Source organism: Adiantum capillus-veneris, chromosome 9, assembly GCF_014529385.1.
Source record: "Adiantum capillus-veneris isolate H3 chromosome 9, ASM1452938v2, whole genome shotgun sequence".
Classification (NCBI taxonomy): Eukaryota; Viridiplantae; Streptophyta; class Polypodiopsida; order Polypodiales; family Pteridaceae; genus Adiantum; species Adiantum capillus-veneris.
In genome coordinates, this window is record NC_140939.1 from 15,096,832 (window position 1) to 15,117,480 (window position 20,649).

A 20,649-nucleotide genomic window follows, 5' to 3' on the forward strand; every position below is an offset into this window, starting at 1 on the left:
CCTCTCATGTTGGCCTTGAAGATAAACGATCGCTATGCTAGATTCAGTGCCCTCTCTCTCTAAGCACTTAATTGATTCATCAATCTTTAGGAGTAGGGTAATTAAGTTCAAGCTTCATTATCTCTCTCTTTAGATATGGGTACGACTCGCTAGCCAAATGATTTGAGCTAATTTGGAGCTCTAAGTCTTTCTGTGTTTTTTATCTATCGTATTTGCTTGATTGTGCATGCGGTTTTTTTTTTTTGCTTTGTTAAGCCACATCACCTTGATTCAAAGCATAAATTGAACATCAATATGTCTGTGTGTGTGCATAGCGGCTTTTGAAAGCTTTCATATGTACTAATTTATACTTCATTTGGGCTTAAATGTTAAACAAGGACATCTTGCTTATTTTTTAGGAAAAATTAGCAAAATACTCCTCCATTTTGTTGAAATTCCCAAAATGCCCCTCGTATTTTCAAAATTCCCAGAATGCCCACGTATCCAGAAACTTACGAATACACACTTTTGGCCTTGGAAAATAGCGCGACCCTACAATGTGAGCAAAAACCTGCACGCAAACTATGCGCGAAAACCTGCAGACTGTGCAAAAATCAACTGCGCGTTCTCTCAGCTTACTACAGGGTTCTCTCTCTCCAATGCCCAGCCTATATGCAGTAGTGTGGGCAGCCTATATGTAGGTGTGAGGGCATTCCCTTCTATGTATTGTGGAGATTGTGCAAGAACAATGGCATGCAGAGGAGCCTCTATGAGATTTTTGGGCAGATTCTTATGCTTTACAATTGTGCAGCAAGATAGTCCATGACACATATTGAGAGCAAGAGGCCTTTGTATGTATGCAAGTGTGGTAGTAAAGAGCAGTTGTGAGCAAATACACGAGGGAAACTATGACTGAGAGTAATGCAAACATGGCCGAGAACAATGCACCCGAAGCTACCATGTCTAAGTCGCTTTCAGTCGGTGCTCAATTTGAGTCTCTCAGTGTGCTTTGTTCAATAGTTTGAGAACATTCCATCAAGTCTCATGTAGAGCTAAGGCTTGCCAAGTCAAATTGATCCAAGTACACCGTTGTATTCAAGGCAGAGGGATGTACATGGCGCTTGCATGAATCTTTGATCTCTGGTGGGCCTAGTTGTGTGGTGAAGCAATTTCTTGATGAGCAGACTGTCGTGGTGCTTCACAACTTGGAAACAAGGAGGCCACTGCCGAATGGGTTGCATCAAAGTATGTTGAGAAACTTCGAGACCCAATGTATAGGCCGAAGGAGCTCATGGCCGATTTGCATCGAGAAGCTGGAGTTTCAACTTTGTACAAGGTTGCTTGGAATCCAAAGCAACTTGCTTTGGGTATCGTTCATGGTGATCATGCAAAATCTTATGGAAAACTTCAATCTTATCGTGACAAGCTTGTGGCCAGTAATCCAAGTACTGTGGCCCATTTGCAACAAACCATTGAAGGCTGTTTTTATCGCTTGTTTCTTGCGTTTGGAGCATGCATCATTGGCTTTTCCCATTGCCGTGACGTTATTGGGCTGGATGGCACATTCTTGACAAGTAAATATCTTGGTGCTTTATTGACAGCCACAAGATTGATGCTACGGGGGCTTTGTTTCCAATAGCATTTGGTGTAGTAGATGCGGAAAATGAAGACAATTGGTTGTGGTTTTTGCAAAATGTACGTGATTGCATGACGCGTGTTAATGGGGTCACTTTTGTGTCAGACAAGCAGAAAGGTCTTCTACCCGCTGTAGAGCTTGTCTTTCCAGGGTGTGAGCATGCATATTGTAGGCGCCATTTGGATGTAAATCTCAAGAAGAAATGCAACAATGGGGAATTCATCCGATTGTTTTGGGTAGTAGGTTATGCTTACACTAATATCGACTTTGACGAGGCTATTCAAGGGATGAAAGCCATAAGTCCTCGTGCATGGGACTTCTTATTGTCCACTTCTCCCCCGTCTCATTGGGCAACGATCCACTTTAAAGGCAAGCGTTATGGACATCTTATGTCCAACATTGCAGAATTGTTGATTGCATGGTTTCTTGAGGCTAGAGATAAGTCTATCATATCTATGCTTGACATCATTTGCCATCAACTAACAGCTTGGTTCTATGCACGTGGAACGGAGGTAAGAAGGCATGTGAGTCTTTGGGAGACAGAGTGCAAATTACATTGGTTGCAAAAATGTAGAGAAAAACTTGCGCGATGTAGGAAATGTTGCTCGGCAATACCGAATCTTTCCCTCTAGTGATATGGTATTTGAAATCTTGACAAATAAGAGAACATGTGTGGTTGATGTACATACAAAGTCATGCTCATGTAACAAGTGGCAAACATTTGAAATTCCATGTGCTCATGCTATTGCAGCTATTCTCTTCAAGAGAGAGTGTGCTCAATGTACATAAGGCATATAGTATGCAAGCCTATTGTGATACCTATAGTGGTATCATAAGTCCAAATGTGGATGCAAGCGAAGATGCTAATGATCGATTGAAACCACCTGCAACACGCCGGCCACCTGGGCGTCCTAAAAAACTTCGTATTAGAACTGAGGATCGCTTCAAGGAAAAGCGTGTCTTCACATGCTCTCGTTGTGGTGGTCTTGGCCACAACGAACATACTTGCAAAGCTCCAATTGTAGATTGATATACGTAGTGGGGATTTGGCTTCATTTTGTATTAGAAAGCCACAATAAGCGTACTTACAAAGCTCCAATCACACATTAATATGTGGCAAGAATTGGCTTCATTTTGTATTGGGAGGCCAAAATGCGTATGAGGGGTTTTCTCTTCAATTTGGCTTCATTTTGTATTGGAAAGCCAGAATGTGTGAGGGGCCATCTCTTCGATGTGGCTTCATTTTGTATTGAGAAGCCAAAATGCGTGTGCCTATTTTCTCTTTGTTTTGGCTTCATTTGGGATTTTGGGTATCTTGGTATTTTGGGAAATTTTAGGTGTATTTTGTGGGCAGATTGGGAATTTTAAAAATACGAGGGGCAATTTGGGAATTTTAGCAAATTAGAGGGGTATTTTGGTAATTTTCCATAGTTTTTATATGTTTATGCTTGATGCACCCACCCCTTAATTCTTTGTTCACTACCTTGATTGACAGAGAGAGAGTGTGTGTGTGTGTGTGTGCACGTGCGCTCACTTAAGCGAGGAGTGGCGTAAAAGCCAAAGAAGGTAGATAATGCCTTTTTCTTTTGAAGCAGGTGAGTGGTGATAACCATCTTCATAAAAGGACAAAGAACCTCTTTTTATTGAATCTAGCAGCTGACTACCTTGGCCCAACGATTCAAAAAAGTGCCCACTGCCCAAGCTTCCTCACTACCCTCGGCTAGTGCTCACTGCTCACGCTGCTTGAGTGACCACACCATTGCTACATGGCGTCATCTCCTTGCACATCTATCTGCCCGCCAATGCTCTCAATTATCCAGCTGCACTAAGGTGCCTTGTCATCACCGCATGTTTACCTGTGCTCCCTCATCAACGTTTAAAGACACGTCCCCACAACTGTAGCCACCTTTTTTTTTTGGTCCAGCCACATAGCTCTCTCTCCCGTGGTGCCAAGTCATTACCTGCCCTTTCTTTTTTTGAGAACTAGAATTGTATTAAAAAGGAGGACTAGAAAGGAGGAGAAAAAAATACAGATGCCCCTAAGGTAGGATATAGGCTTTCCTGCCCAAAAGAAAAAAGGCCTAGAAGCATAGGATACATCAAAAGCAGTGATAAAGAGAGATAATTTACAATGGCATACAGCCTCGAAGGATCATAATGAGATAAAATGACATCTCTCCACCTTTGCCATCTCAAACTCTTCTGCAAAGCTTTTACTTCTACTTGAGTTGCTTCTAGCATAACTGCTCTGAAGCTGATGGCAAGGGGCAAGCAGAAGAAGAGAAGGTGTAACCAAAAATGACTTTCTTTCTTTCTAACCAAACTTGCCATAAATATGCCTCCTTAAATAGGTCCATAGAGGGATGTCTACAAAGTTGCATTCTCCTAATAAAATGGATCTCCAATTGAACTTTAAATGATCAGCAGCACAAGCTTTCTGGAACTCCTCCTTGAGAAATTTTATATAAAATTTACGATTGATGAATAGATGGGGCAGAGACTCTTTAGTAACTTTATACATTCTACAAACACCATCAGAAATCCCTATTCTCTTAGCCTTAGAACCTGTCTATAAACCTTGATGAAGGATAAGACACATTAGACAACTCTTCTTGATGGATAAAGGAAAAACCCATATACATTGGAATCTGCAGGACCATTGTTTAGCATTCTAGAAAAGATTCCATCTACTATTGAGCTTTATAACCAGCTGAGGGTCCATCCTACATACTGCTCCTTTGCTCTCATAAATGTCTCTGCATATTTTAGGGAGGAATAGATGATGACCCCTTATACAGTTCTATAACACATTCTGAATGCTTTGCACTCTGCTCCAAACTAGATTAGCACACCCCTAGGAGATATGGAATTGCATTGGCAACCGTTCTTTAGAGAGCCAAGATCCTTCCTTGTACACGTCCTTCATGCATCTTTGACCACTTGTGGGTTTTTCTAGATAGATGCCAACCAGACTTTGAAAGCCAACCAAACCAGATGGAATCTTGCAACCACAAAGAGGGGCAAAGGGTCCATCCTTGAGGAGGAGACTGGTTAGCTTTCTTAACAATCCAAGCCTTCCAGAACCTGCAGACAAGGTCAAAACCTTTGGGGGGGAAGTTAGCATTAGACAGTAGTAGCTCTTCAAGTGAAAGACCTTTCCAAGACTTATACTCTCTAAGGCAGAAATTATGAATATTCCTTTTGATAAGCAGGCCCCAGAAGTTTCTATATAAAACTACTCTCAGAATCCATTTGCTTGCCAACTTACAGGATAAGTTTTGAATGTTTAGAATGCCTAGGCCTCCATTTTCTTTTGGACTGCAACATGTTTGCAAGGACACTTTAGGTATCTTGTTTACATATTCAAAACTGCCCCATAAGAATCTCCTTGCTAGAGAGGACAACTTGCTCGATTGATACTGGGATGGCATCGAGCAGGCTAGAAAGTAGACAACAAAAGGAAACAACTAATGGTTAAGAACAAAAACCCTTGTGTTAGGTTAGGCTGATGGTTGTGCCATACAAAGAGTTTCTTTATGAATTTATCAAGAATCCATTCCCATCTCTAGTTGAAGGGCACTTTGAACCCATGGGAATACAGAGCAACCTAAAAATCTGACAATCCTCAATAGGTTAAAACCGTGCTTCACTTATCAAATATGGACAGCTCCCCTTAAATAATTTATAGCTTGTTTTTAGTGATTAATCATTGAGCCACTAGCTAGAAAAAACACATTTAGGCATTCTCAAAAGTTTTCAACATTCCTAACCAAAGCATTAGTGTCATCTACAAATTGTTGCAGACACAAATGATTATCTGCTCCCTCAACCTTTATACCTTTCAATTGACCTTGGTGGATCAAGTCCTTAACCAGCCAGCCCAGAGCATCTAAAGATATAGCATACATCAGAGGAGACAAGGGGCATCCCTTCTTGATTGACTTGTGAAAAGGAATAACCTCAGTTAGTGTGCCATTAATTGAAATTTTTGATGAGGCATTTCCAAACAGAAGGGGAACAAAACTGATAAATTTTTTGCCCAAACCCATGTCACATATAAACTGCAATTATGAAATCCCATTCAATTCTATCATAGGCTTTGTCAAACTCTATCTTAAAGAAAATGAAGACCTACTCTGATTCCTTAGCAAGTTACATGCCTTCCCAAATGGCAATAATAGCACCTAAGATGAACATTCCTTTTATAAATCCTTTTTGCTCTTTAAGAATAAATTGATCCATGAGAGGGATTAGTCTCTTAGCTAGCGAGAGGGAAAAGATTTTGTACATAGAAGTTAGACAGGTGATAGGTCTCCAATTTGACAAATCCTCCCTTGAGCCTTTCTTGTGGATTAACTTCACAACTCCAACATTGATACAAGGGGTAAGAGCTCCAAGAGCCAAGGCTTCTTGCTAGACCAGCATGAGATAGGGAATCAATTTTTTATTATAGAGAGAATAAAATTCATTAGTAATGCCATCCAATCCAAGTTATTTTCCAGGCTCCAATTTTCCAATAGTCTCTCTTAGTTCTCCCTCTGTTAGAGGTAGGTCTCTAACAGTTTGACCACTTGAGGAGGCATTGTTTTCTCTCACAGAAGCAATTTTTTCTCTAGCATTAGTGATTTCTCTATTTCTCAGAGGAGGGGAAGAGAGAATATTCGATAAGAAAAGCTTCGCAAAACTTCCACATTTTCTTTGTGATTTTTGGCCTGGATTCCATCTTTGTTATTTAACAGAGGTGTCAAATCCTTACACTTTTCTTTCTCAGCAGAGCGAGAACATATGAGAATTGGGCTTATCTATCTTTCTAGCCCAAAATTGCATGGTCCAAGCAAGGGAACCCTGAGCTTCAAGAAGCTCTTCCTTTTTCAACTTGTCCTTTAAAGATAAGAACTCAAGGGGAGGAGAGTCAGTTGGAGATGATTTTTCAAGTAAAGAAATTTTCCTATTTACCATCATCCTTCTGTGGAATCTAATCTCTCTAGACTTCCTCTTAAAGCATGCTGGATTTGGTTAACAACATTATACTAGGCTACAAATGCATTACTATGCAAAGCAAAAGCAGCTTAAAAAATATTTTAAACTTTAGCCTTAACAAAGGGAAGATTAAACAAGGAGCTATCAAGGTGAGGCCAACCAGATATGAAGTGGGGCTCACCTTTCTGAAGCTTAAATAGCAGAGGCTTATGATCAAAGAGAAATAAGGAAGAATCAACCTTCCAGTTCAACATCCAATGCTCTTGAACTAAATCCACAATCATATACATCATGTCCAACAGGGATTTAATATTTACGTAATTACCAAAAAATTTGTGTGATCACAAGGTCTTATTGACACATTTACTTAATCACACTTAACATGATCACAAACAAGCCGGTTAAGAGCAAACTAGAAACCCACAAAAAGCCCGCCGGGCTATATAGTTTTCCATGCGGGCTCGCCGGGCTATTCTGATTTCCTCGTGGGCCCGCCGGGAAAACCTAGAAGCTTGGCTGGATCGCAAAAAATATATGTAGGGCCCCAATCGGGCCCGCTGGGTGTTATTCTATAAACCATCTTGTGTGTTTTTGTGTGTGTGTGTGTGTGTGTGTGTGTGTGTGTGTGTGAGAGAGAGAGAGAGAGAGAGAGAGAGAGAGAGAGAGAGAGAGATAGAAAGAGAGAGAGAGAGACGATCGCCTTTGCAGGTACGTTGAGAGAAGAGAGGGAGAGAGGGGTCATGTGGGAGCGTGCTCTACGTCGCAGTGCGCAGCAATAGCAGAGTACCTGACCACATGACCCAGGTATGTGTTGTGTGTGTGTGTATGCATTGTGTGGTAGCGTGCCTTCCTTTTGTCATATTGCATGGCAGTCATAAGGTCCCTTACCACACAATGCGAGTGTGTGGTTAAGTTGTTCTAGGGAACAGTGCTTACCACGGGGGCATCACCTCGATGACACAAGGAATATGGTGTCCTTATGGTAAGTATTGGCTCATTATCTGGATACTACGTCGGTAACGTGGCAATTCTAGTATCCTTATGGTGAGTCAACTTTCCTTCCCCTTTCCAAAAAACCATATGGACATCGATCGGTAACGCAGCTATATGATGCTCGTATGCATGCCATTATTTCTCTTTAGATTCGGACAGCACTCGATTGGTAATGCGGCTAATTGAGCGTCGTTTGTTAGAAGCATCTGTTTTTGCATAAATGTGGCGTTCAAGTCATTAACCCGGGCTGTACGAACGCCATATAATTTGTATGTGTATGTGCAGTTCATTTTTAAGTATTAAGTATATGAAATACTTGGTCAGTAACGCGGCCATAAAGAGTATTTCATATATAAATGTTTGAATTGTTTGATATTGTTGTTTTTAAGTGTTCTTATGAAAATATATACTAGCTAATTATGTTCAAAAGAATGCTTTATTCATCAATCATCATTGCTATTTTAAATGCTATATTTACATAAATTCTATGTAAAAAGTATATGCACATAATTTGTATGTTAAATATTCATATTTATCTTTTTAAAGAGCAAGACGTTCTTTGCAACTTATGATTGCTTTGTATACTTTCAATGTTTTAAAATGAGCTAAAATAAAATTGGCAATATGTACATCATGATGCATGTATCTTCTAAGAGGTAATTTTTTTGAAGTAAATCGTGATAATATGCAAAATATAAACTTAGGTCTTATGTTCTATTCAAAAAAATTGAATTGTTTTGGGTTTTTAACATGTTCTATTAGATATGGACAATTTTATTAGGAGTTACTTATGTTTGCATATTACACGAGTAAACATACCATTTTAAGGTCAAAATGATTATCAACCTGAATAAATATAGTATTGCACAATTTTTTGAAGTCTTTAAGTCAGTGTATGCTTTCTTTGAACTAGTGTGCGAGTGCACGGTGAAAAATAGAAGTAATAAATTCAGAATAAGAAATGTTTCAGGTTTTTAACCTGTATTATTTGATCTAGATAAAGACTTAAAAAACTACCTGTTTGCTCTGCATTTTACACAAGAAAACATTGCATTTTAAAGTGAAAATTGTTTCCAATGTGTATCAATATAATCGTGCACATTTCTTAAAGTCTTCAAGTCATGGTTATGGTTTGTTGTCTGAACTAGTGTGAGAGTGTTAGTGCAGTGTGCACCCATGAAATTGTATTTGATATGTTGTTTTTTTATTGTCCAATGCTAAAATGACGCCGGATCAAAAGAAAATTATTATGCGTGCCATTCAAAAAGAATGTATTTTGAAAATATCATCATGTGCAGATGGTTGCATATTGTAGATTAGTCAAAGTGACGTTTTTATTAACAACCTCACTAACACTATATGGGAGAACACAGAGCATAGGTTGTGAGGTGAAGGCTAATATGAGTTGCTAATTTCAATAGGGTTTCGAGAATTTGACCCCCACCACAAGGTTAGGACAGTGTTGGGCAATATGAAAGTCTATTGCAAAGATTTAAAGGAAGATATCCCTCCCACCTACGATATGGCAAAATTAGAGATCTGGGACAAATTATGGGAGGAACAGAAGGTCAAGATGAAGCAGGTGAAAGATCAGAACCAAGCTTCCTTAACCAAGAGATTGAAGATGGTGGCCCAAGATGCGTAAGTGGTTGTGGGTAGCCGATTAGATGCCAGCGACACCGGCACAATTATGTGCACGGCATTGAATGCCAAGTGTGCTCATCTAATTGGCATTCCCCACGAGGCCTTGGTAGAAGGGTTGGAGCAGGCTCTTTTGGTGTGTGTGCATTATATACCATTAAAGGCATCTCTTTCTTTCCAGAGGACATTACATGTGTGGAAAAATGCTACAAGGGAGGAAGTGAGGCAAAATTTGATAGCTTTCAGACAGAGCAAGGAATTTAGACACTTCACCCCTTCATTGTAAGATGCATTGTTTTTACCACCGAAGCTCCCTGGATCACGATCTTTCCATACTACAATGGGGGCACCTTGGGGGACATGATGTGCCACTTGACATTTTCCCACGGAGCATTCAGATGCCACATGCACAGGCTACAACACGGTTGGAGGTCACGACCACCAGCAAATCTTACCAAAGATAGAGACAGCATGGATCAAAGCAGCGATTGAGCAGATGCCAGCAATCTGTCACACTCTGATTGATGGTGTTGTGGCTGCTCACTTGACTGGTATAGTGCACAATGACCTGCACCCTTTCAACATAATGTTAAACTTTACTCATGCAAATAAACCCCGAGTTAGCATCATTAATCGGGACATGATGCTTAGAACACCAGCCAAGCGTGTATCAAATAATTATTTTCATCCAAGCGGATAGTCGGACCCTGCAATTTTGGAGGCACAAAAAACAGGGGAAGGAGACATTGCAAAGCGACCATGGATTGCTCCAAAAATATATGATCCATGGTGCACAAATGCATACACAAAAGCAAGCGACATTTATGCATTAGGTTATCTATTCGACATGTTGATGGAATTTTGGAGTGCAGCTAGGAAAGTTTATTTCCTTGAAGAAGTTTTTAATCACCCCGATCAAGGTGTCATGAGGTCCATTTAGATAAAAGTAGACTGTTGGATGAAGTTAAGAGAGCAGGAAACTATAAGAAATGCATGAGATGTTTTGATCTTTTTCAAAGAACATTTAAAAACAAACCCTAATCCTGTCCAATGATCACTTGTTGAACTTGCGTCATCTTTTTACCCGGCCTAAACATTTTTATGCTATACATTTGTCTTGTTGTCTAGGTATTTCATTTGTATTGAAGTCTATTATCTAGGTTTGGGGTGGTGCACCTCATTGAGTCATGTCTTGTGGTTTAATTGGATCAATTGTCTTGTATTTCAATTGGATCAATTATCTTTAGTCATTTGTCTTGTGGTTTAATTGGTTCAGTCAATTGTGATTTTGTTTTTCGCATCAATTGTGATTTGATTTAAGGGGCCTACAATGTGTTATGTAGTGTACGAGACTGTTGTCTTTGTGTATCTGTGAGACTGTTGAATCGTGATAATATATTTTTGTCAATGATATTGAATATTTATCTATTTATCCATTGCAACACTAAGATACTATGGCCGATGAAGAACAAGTTTGTGGTACCCAATCAATGCCAGATGATCAACAACAAGCGGCTGTTAATGCATTTCAACGCATGAAATCTCTAGCGCACGGTATGTCGGCATAGCAAGCAACAACACGCACTGCTCGAAGATGATCAAAATGGGCAAATTCAAACCACATGCAATGGAAAGATATCAATAAATAAATGACCAAGGATATGATTAAAACAATATAGCCATGTGAGGATGCAGAGATAAAGAAAAGACAGTGGAAGGTATCGAAGTGCCTCCACTAAGCGATCAAAGAAAACACTAAGAGGATCTACTTGGAAGTTTCTAGCCATCCACTGCACAATGCAGATTGTGTGTTATATTTTGCAAAAATGTTGTATGTTCATTTTGTGCAACAATGACCAATAGAATTTTCATCAAAGGAGACAATTGTTGCCACCCATGATATCAGAAAAAGTTGTGTCACTTTCACCCGAGATGAGCTGGCATTGATAGTTGAAGGGGCTGACCTACAATTAAAAAAGGAAAAAGATATTTACAAACACAGCTAGCAGAGAAAGATGCAAAAATAACATGGCTTTCTATAGCCACCCAAACACCCCAACCATCACAAGTCCGGATGGAGAAAAGTATTCATCACTTAAGCCAAGATGTTCAGAATCTGACATAGCGAGTGAATCCTCTGCATGTACAAGGGACACACATTAGTCATCTTATCCTGCATCTAGATTTGGTCCCCTTGTCTACTTCAGATGCATCTTCGTCTTCCCAATGTCTATTTTGCTACAAGAATTTTGATGGATGGAGTGGATACTATACATTGACATGTGTTCATTATTATCACTTTTTCTGTTTAAGTCGTTTAATGCAAAATAGTAACTGATGTGCAATCTATTCACAAGATATTCTACAAGGAATATATTATATGTTTGGCATGGAAAATGAGTATAAATTCAAGCAAGCCTGCCAAGATACCCCTAGGACAATTAGAAATCTGTTTGGTGACCAAGATGTAGGTTCTGAGCATAACAATTGAGATCGACAAACTATGTATAATTGCTACTTTGAAGCATTGTATATGATCAGAACACATTGAATACAAGCTCTTTTATAATGGTTTTTGACACAAGCTACATTGAATTTGTGAAGTTGTTATCTGGTTCTAAGTCTGACTATTGTGGGTCTTCTTGTAATTCAACTTCCACATCGTCTATAGTGCATTGAGATACATCGACATGGAACTCTTCTACGTCTTTGTTTTGACAATCATACAACTAGGTTGGCATTTCCTCCTCGTAGCCAACACTTTTGATGTAATGCAATATCTTTTCGTTGCAAAACATATACACTAATTTTTTGGCTTTGTCTGCTAATAATCTGTTGTGAATAGTGCTATGACATACTTGTACATACTCCAATTTCTCTTGAACTTGAGTTCGCTGCACATTGTGCTAGTACTTTCATTGCAAGGGGACGTAAGGTCGAGTAATGCTCTCCATCATTCACCATCCACCACTCCATGCAGGTTGCTCTTTTGCCATTAACTATACAAAATCATTCACAAAAGAACTTTATTTTAATCTAAATGCACTCATTGTTTTGATACAATCAATTTGGTCCTGAACATTGGAATAGAACTGTTGACCACCTGGTAGAAATCTTTGACCACCTCTATATTGGACATCAGATCTAAATTCCAATACTCCGGATCGAGCATGTAAGCCACACTATGTACTGGACTATGAGCGCTCTTCCATCTTGCATAAAAATACTTGGCCATAATTCTTTGTTGTTTGTCAGAGAATGGTAGACGCCACAACTTCTCTGCTACAAACCCTTGTAGCTCCTTAGGATTTTCAAGACTCTGTTGGACTGACCACCATGTCATCCACACTTTGCCCATATTTGGTGTCTTTTGATCCAGGTTGCGAATCGTGAATATAACGGGCATCATTACATGGTGTGCATCCATTACACTCCTCCACTAAGCAGCCTTGTTTATAGAGCCATGTAGACATGTTATTTTCTCTTTCACTTTTTCTTTCTGCTCAAGCTGCCATTCATCAAAGGCCGTGCAATTGAAAGTGTCAGTCACAACACACTTATTGCGGAGAAGTGATTCCAATGTATAACAATGCGTGCAAAATCGAGTTTTAGCAAGAAGTTTCAACATCACTGACATGCGCGTTTTGTACAAATCGAGCACTTTTTGTCGTTTCAAGATAAATTTCACAACTTGGTGTGCTGTGTCAATTATTTTGTCAAACCATGTGGTTTCTTCGCTAGTGTACCAATCCTTCAGCACCAAGTTTAAGCTGTGCATATTAAAACCATTGGCAAAAATGTGTGGAAAGCACTTCTTTATTAATTTGCTAGCATTTTTACAGTTCTTTGCGTTGTCCATGACTACTTGAACGATATGTTCAACTCCATTTCTTTAATTACATTAATAAAGACCTCAAAAATGTATTTCCCACTTTTAATTGCACCAAAACTGTCAATCGCCTTTATGAACGTTTCTTCCCTTCGACAAACCAGAATTACATTGATCAATGGTCTTCTTTGAATATTTGACCAACCATCACTCACAAATGTGCATCCTGAAAGTGAAATTTTCCCAAGTATTATTTTGGCAACATGCTCTTTGACTTCCTTATAACATTTGTCCAAGATAACATTTGTATCGTGTGATAAGAAGGAGCTGAAAATCCTGGGCCAAACTCACCGATTTGCATCCAAGCAGCCTTCCAATGATTGTTTGTCTACCATGACCAGAGCACTTCCAGTGAAGAAAATTGCTTTGGGGAGTACAATTTGTGCTTCTGCTAGAGAATGCATCCGAAAGTTTTATGCAATGATTTTTGACACATTTGACCAAGTCAACCTTCATTGTGATGCTTAAAAGGAACGGTGCTTGACATTTTCTCTCCTTGTGTAGGCTGTTCTCCAAGGTTACTAGGTGTCACCACAGGATCAACAAAGTTAATATCTAGCTCTGACTGCTCTTGACTTGCAGCCATAACAAAGCTATATATATGCTGTCTCTTGCCACCCTTTTTGGCAAGCTCTTCTCTCAAATTCTTTTCGATTGCAGGTGCTTGAGGATGTTCACATTTCCTACAATTCTTTTCATGCTACCAAAAAAATGGTCCCTAATACGTGGTGCACCGCCTGATTTTGTTGTCAAGCAAAATTTACATTGCCACTCCATATATCGACTGCATATGTTGTGAGTATAATCCCACTCTTTGCCAGGAGGTTTTTTATTCTTTGGCTTCTTTGTACCACTTGTGCCGACATTTTTCTCCATTGCTTTTAATTTAAAACTGAAGACATAAGAACTAGATGTTTAGTTTTTAAAATATTTTTGTTCTTTTCAATAGATATTACAAAATCAATCACTAAGAAAGTAATCAAATCTACATAATAGGATATTTGCAATGCACTCTATTCAATCCACATATCGATCACCTATGTTGTGAGCAAACATACACATTACAATGCACTCTTTGCACGACATTATAAATACAACAATGCTATAAATTTCTCAATGCAATAATTATTATGATGATTATTTATACATCCTCTTTGATTTGCAAACAATAAGGCACATCTAATTTCAAATGCTACAAAGAATAACCAGCCTTTACACTGAAACGATATCAATTATTTGCAAAACACACACGAAAGCAATAATATCTATGATTGGTCATGTCATGCACTAACAATCTTTCATAATACATAATGCACTCTCTATATAAACCAATGCATGAAACACGCAAAGAAATCTTCAATACAAGGATTGTACCCATTCAAGGATTGTAGCCCCCTTATGCATCCAATTCAATATATAAAAACTATTTTCACCCAATTAAGGATTAGAGCTCTTATATTGTGCAGTGACAATGTATATCAACTCAAGTCTATGATGGTAAAAAAATGCAAGATTTCACGGATCTTTATATGCCTAGTACACTAGTACAGGACATCCAAGCCTTGACTATCGACTCGTCATTTGCATATGCTCACATTCTAAAACCAACTGCAGCCCTCATATGGACCAATGGCTTCATCGCAATGAGCATGACTTTCCAAATTCTCAATTGTTTTGATTTCGTACCTTTATGTTCGGTGAAGGATTTAAATTTTTTTAAAGGTGGTTACTGAATTAAGAATCATGTTCGTCCCAGAAAAAGGACATGTGACTCTATAACCTTAGGTCAATTCACAAGGAGATGACTGCACCCGGCCCTCGGATACACTCCCCAGGGATTTGTCTAGTCAAAGCACCACGGTAAGCACGCGATTTACTTATATAATTACGTCCATCGGGGTTTTTTATTTTCCCAACGAGCCCGCTGGGTTATGCATTTTCCTCGGCTAGCCCGCCAAGGAAACAAAAAAACCCGGCGGGCCCTCAAGGAATATGCTTTTACCCGACGGGCTAACTGGCTCTATGGGTTTTTGCAGGCCATAATCAAAGCCACGTTAACAGTTAACGTGATCACATCTTTTTCTTGTCTAATTACTAGATTTATTAATGTATATCACACGATCATGAGAATGTCAATGAAATCCCTGTTGTCCAATCTTGTTGATTTGTAACAGCTACCTAGTTGATTGTTAGACCATGTAAATTCAGTATCCCATGAAACATCCATAAGGGCATGTTTATCAAAAAGTTTCTCCCAACTACTTTTCTCATTCCCTTGAATGACTTGGCCCAATGCATTCCATTTTCCCTTGAGCAGTGACCATATTGAAGTCACCTACAATCAAAAGGGGATTAGGAAAACCAAAAAATTGTGACCAAATTGCACTCCTTTTAGTCATGGAATTAGAAGCATAGATGCATACAAAAGTATAATTAAAAGGTTCCTTGAGAGAAATAGCAACCCAGAGGCCCTTGGAACCAAGCATCACATTGGCAATTCCAAGAGCAGCCCCACCTGTACCTACAGTATGGTTAGTGTACAACCATTTGTGAGCTCTACTTATCCTCTGCAGATTGAATTCTAGAGGCTGCCATTTGACTTTAATTCCTTAAAATTAGATAAATTCTAGCTTTAATTGAAGGTCAATAAGCCACTTCCTAATGGACACCGCCCTGACTAGGAAGCCCTTTGCAATTTAAAGAAACACATGAGATGGCCTGATTCATTTTTAGAAATTTTTAGAAGGTTTAGCTGAGGACCTAGAGAGCCTGTTGGGATCAATTAATTTTTATTTTTTTCTCTTTGACTTGACGTAAATAGGAAGATTTTGTTCCTTAGCTTGTGTCATCAAGATGTCTACAGAGTTGAGAGGAGATTGAGATAATTTTTAAAACTCCTCATCATCTTGCTTCTGAAGCTCCCTTGTGAAGTCATCACCCTCAATATTAACATGGATTGATTGGTCCAGGGTTAGTGGAAGTGTTTTTTTTTGCGAGCTTCTGATTTCGAGCTTTTGCAATGGAAACCATTTTTGCGAGCTTTTTGACTATAAAATTGGATCCTTTTCTAACAACACAAAAGGGTTAACCAACAAATAGACATTACTCATACGAGAGACACCAAAAAATAGGTATAAGTTTCCAAAAGTCCTAACTTTGAGTTTGAATATCTGGCAAGATATGAACCACAAGTATATCTCTATAACGAGAAGGTATTCAAAAAAGACTTCAAAGGGTGGAGAGAAGTAATTTCTACAAACAAAATGGGGTATAATTTCTTTCTTAAAATTTGCATCTAAGTAGTTACAACACATGTCCTTATGCAAATGTAGCAATACAAGGCATGCATTCATATTGCTAATGATTATTGGCAAAGTTTTTTCATATAATAGCCATCAATGTTCAGGTCCACTACAATTTCAACACAGAGCTTGCGGTGTCCACCCAAACGATCCCATGCAGGCTCCCACCCAGCTCCTTGACGTTGATGTTTCTAGTGCACTATCGTTGGGGGCCATTTCCAACTTGCATCACCGGAGAACACCCACTTGGTGTGTGCATCCTTCAAGCATGTCATGATGAATCAAATCTTCTTAATCCTACTCAAACCCTTGGTGTCGCTACCTGTGAGATGAGTCCCTCCTGTCCAATCGACCTGCTCCTGAGGTCCAACCCGCTCAAGCATGGACAGTTATAGGTAGTGCCCACCCAGCCAACCATAACCTTGCTTCTCCAATTACCACCTCAATCCAATCCATCCACCCTACCCGGCCCCTTGCATGCGCTGCCAACCTTCCATGAGATGTGGTTGATGGCACCACAAAGCCTTCCTTGACGCAACCGAGCAAGATGTCGTCCAAGCTCATGAAGACTCTCATTCGCTTGCTCTCAGTGCAACCAAGCTGGCATCCTCTTGAGGCTACCAAAATGCCTCTTTCCTGAGGTCAACACTCAATCTCAACAAGTAAGGGGCTAAGCAGGAGCACACAAGGGCTCGCCAAGGGCGAGGCTCTCCAAGAACAATATTTCATGGGTATGTGGTGGGTGGAAGTGGTCATGCATTGTCTTTGATGCGGAGCATGAATTTAAATGATTTCTATGCTTGTAGGGAATGAAATCAATAAAAATGAATAATGTTCACAATTGCAACTAGAGGCATCAACAACTGATAATACTTGAGTGGCCACATGCGAGAGTTCCACTTTGTCTATAAAGTACTAGTTACCAACCTATGACTATATGATTTTCCTTTATCAAGAGTGACCATTGAGCGTCATTGATATACATAATCTACCAATAACCTTGCTATCCAACGGAACATTTGAGCTTTGGAGAACCAATCTAAAGATTGACAGCTGCTACACTTGGCTTATCCGAGACCCACTAGCATACCCCCATAGTTTGAGCCGGCGAATGGGGCCTAAAGGACTCGTTGCCTTGACAACTAGGTTCTCCTTTGATATGTTCAGAAAAGGCTAGGATGCTAAAGAAACTATGGTCAAGTTTCATAGGACGTGCATTTTAGAAGTTCATTCTCCATGTCATGCTATCTCTAGTTGTCATTTTTACTCAAGTGACAAGTTTGATTTCATGACCAAGTCAAGCAATATCATGAAGATGATAGGAAGTTATAGGGCCATCGTCTGCTATGTTTGGCCAAGTGTAAACACGAAACACATCCAAATATCTAGACCTTAGCAATAGGATGGCATGCTAAGGAACCATAGACATCAATAAGACCCTCCTTGTTAGGAAAAAACTTCACCTTCACTACGAGCTGGCATGTATGACAATCACCTTTGCTTGCCTTGCCACCAATTACCTGCTCTCCAATCTCATTTCTTCAAGAGAGATTGACATCATCTCCTGCTCTAGCTGTTTGCACATTAGACAAAGAGAAATTTGTGTATGAATTCGTCCGCCCATGATCAGTGCGAATAATATTGCTCTTACTTGCTATCTAATCAAGTAAGACTTCTCTCTCCACCTCAAGGTCCCTCACCTTGCTCTTCAGATCCTCGACATAAGTGGCATCTTACTACACCTTAATGCAACTATATTCCCCCTCAAGACAATAGCAACATTCTTGGATAATCGCATGTTGATATGATACCATGTACTGGCGGAGGTTGGTAGGCTGGAAGAGCGTTCAATCGAGTGTCTAGCGGACCCAACAAGTTTATGCTCCTCTTCTATTGTAAGAAGGTTATTGAGAAAATGCAGGTGCCCTAAGTTTCTATATGGCATTGACATGGACATGTATAAACCTAGTGTGTCCCTAAGCTGCATGTCTGACATGCATTCCTTTTCTACAGTAGCCATAAGGCCGTCCACCTGCCTTGCAACCTCTATCGAGGTATAGGTGACAATCGTCCTCTGCTTGGTTACGTCCTTTGAGATCTTGGAACCGCTAAAGCCTTTTGCGTTATCTCCTTAGCAATCACGCTCTACTCAGTTGCAGTGTCTTCACCAGTCAAACCTCTGCACTACAATTTTGAGTTTGTACACTAGTGCATGCATGCATTTCCCTTTGCGCAACCTCAGCCATCGACTGCATCAAAGGGACCACGATTGGTGATGACAATTTTCTTGCTGCGTAGCAAGACGACGCAATGGTCTCACCCTCCCCGGATGTACTTGTGTAGCCATTGGAGAGGGGGAATAGGGAACACACCCATCACACCAAATGTCTGCCTCTCTCTATAGCCCAGGGATTCCACAACACCCCTAACCTCTCAAATAACACCTTCAAATTGGCTAATTTGCATTAACAATCCCATTGTAGCACACAGAGCTAACGCCTCGCACCTTGCAAGAAACACCCTTCACCATAAACACACCCACACTGCTCAACTCACCCTTTTTACTCACAAAACACCCCAACTCTACCCTCCTAGTGACACCCTTCAAGTTGCAGGCAAATCCTCTGCAAACACCGGCAAGTACACAAGGAGCAAGGGAAAAAAGGGAATGGGGAGAAGCAACACAAGATGTAGGCTCTAACACTTGGTATTACTGCATAGGGGGGTAGTACAGTAGAATATGCAATTATAAATGCAAGCTTTTCACTGCACAGGCTTGCAAACTTCAATCACACCCTCTGGCCAAAAAGCCCTCAAACCTTCATGTTTACATTCTTTTATAGGGGTGTATCTAGGAGGCCTAAAAAAGAAATAATGGGTGTGCTTCTCATCCCGTGCACTTCACTTTGAGCTCTTTTTGGAATTTTGTTTGCATTGCTAGCACTTGTTATAGTTCATTTTTGGTAGCTTCTGCATGGTGTACACATCTCTCTAATGTCCGCCCAACTCGGCTGCCCTTGCACTTGCCCTTTGAATCCGTTGAACTCCTCTCTCTTGCTTTGCTTGACCTTGGCTCTCCATTTCCCTTCTTTAGACCCTTGAATGGCCTCGGGCTTGCCTTCTCCTCATTGTGAGACCCCTCCCCTCCATGTGCAATAGCGACATCACTATTGGGGGGGGGGGGGGGGGGGGGGGCTTGCCCTCAAAAAGTTGGCATGGGCACTGCCGCTTACGGAATGCCACGTCATCCAACTTCACCAAGCAATGCCAGCCTCTGGCTATGGTAGTGCACCACTACGCCACTGTCCTTGCATCACCCGGCCCAAAATAGCGCCCAGCGTCGCCCGAAGCACCACCGCACAGAGCCCCTACGGGCTGCCATCGCTGAGGCAACGAAGCTCTCATGCTTCACCACATGATTTACAAGAGCCCACGGCTTGGGTCATGTACCCTGATTGTTGATTCCAGCTAGCACATGTGGGACTAGCCCCCCCTACCACGTGGCAGTCTCATGGGCTCATCAAGCCTCCAAGGCCCTTGGAATTTGTTTTTTTTTAAAAACTCCATGCTTAGTTTTTTTGGCCACTTTCCTTCAGTCTCCCATTCCCTGTTCCAATGTTCGACTGCCAAGCCGTAAAGCCCGGTCAAAAACTCATCGAGTCAGCACTGAACTCATCCAACCTCACCGCCTTTCACCATGCCCTGAGCCCTCGAACCGAGGCTGCAAAAACCAAGAAAACCACCTGTAGCCAATTCCGAGCAAATGCACCCAAATTTCAGACTGCTTTAACTTCCTGCTCCGGTCTCCGTTTGACATGCAATCAATTCCTGCTAGCTCCGTATGATGCATATCCTACTCTAGAACCTTTTCGAGGCTCAAAAGATTCCAGATGGCACACCTCCCCATGTGGTCAGGTAGGCACCAACCTAGCCCCCGACAAAACCTTAATTGACCATAACTTGCAATTTGTGGCTCCTATCTGCAATCTGAAAACACGGGTAGGCTCCATAAATCGAGCTCTACACGCTTGTACCCTGCTGTCCACTTGGAACACCTATCCCCAGCTGACCTGTCCGGCAAGAATCTGCTACACATTCAACCTTCAACCTTCCATAACTTGGGCTCCGTAGCTCAGTTTGATGAGCCGTTCTAGACTTGTTCTTTCAACACTTCAAGCTTTATATTCTTGGACCCAAAGACTGCACCTTGCAGCTCCTTCACCTGTTAC

The 20,649-nt window shown here is 40.6% G+C and overlaps 1 protein-coding gene across 1 annotated transcript; it reads left to right on the top strand.

The window, feature by feature from the left end:
- The first annotated feature begins 887 nt into the window (after positions 1-887).
- On the top strand, positions 888-2,645 carry LOC147450157 (uncharacterized). Its single transcript, XM_086520421.1, has 4 exons — positions 888-981; positions 1,164-1,482; positions 1,581-2,127; positions 2,367-2,645. The coding sequence occupies exons 1-4, from the start codon at positions 888-890 to the stop codon at positions 2,643-2,645; spliced, it is 1,239 nt and encodes a 412-aa protein (XP_086376547.1).
- Positions 2,646-20,649: the final 18,004 nt, after the last annotated feature.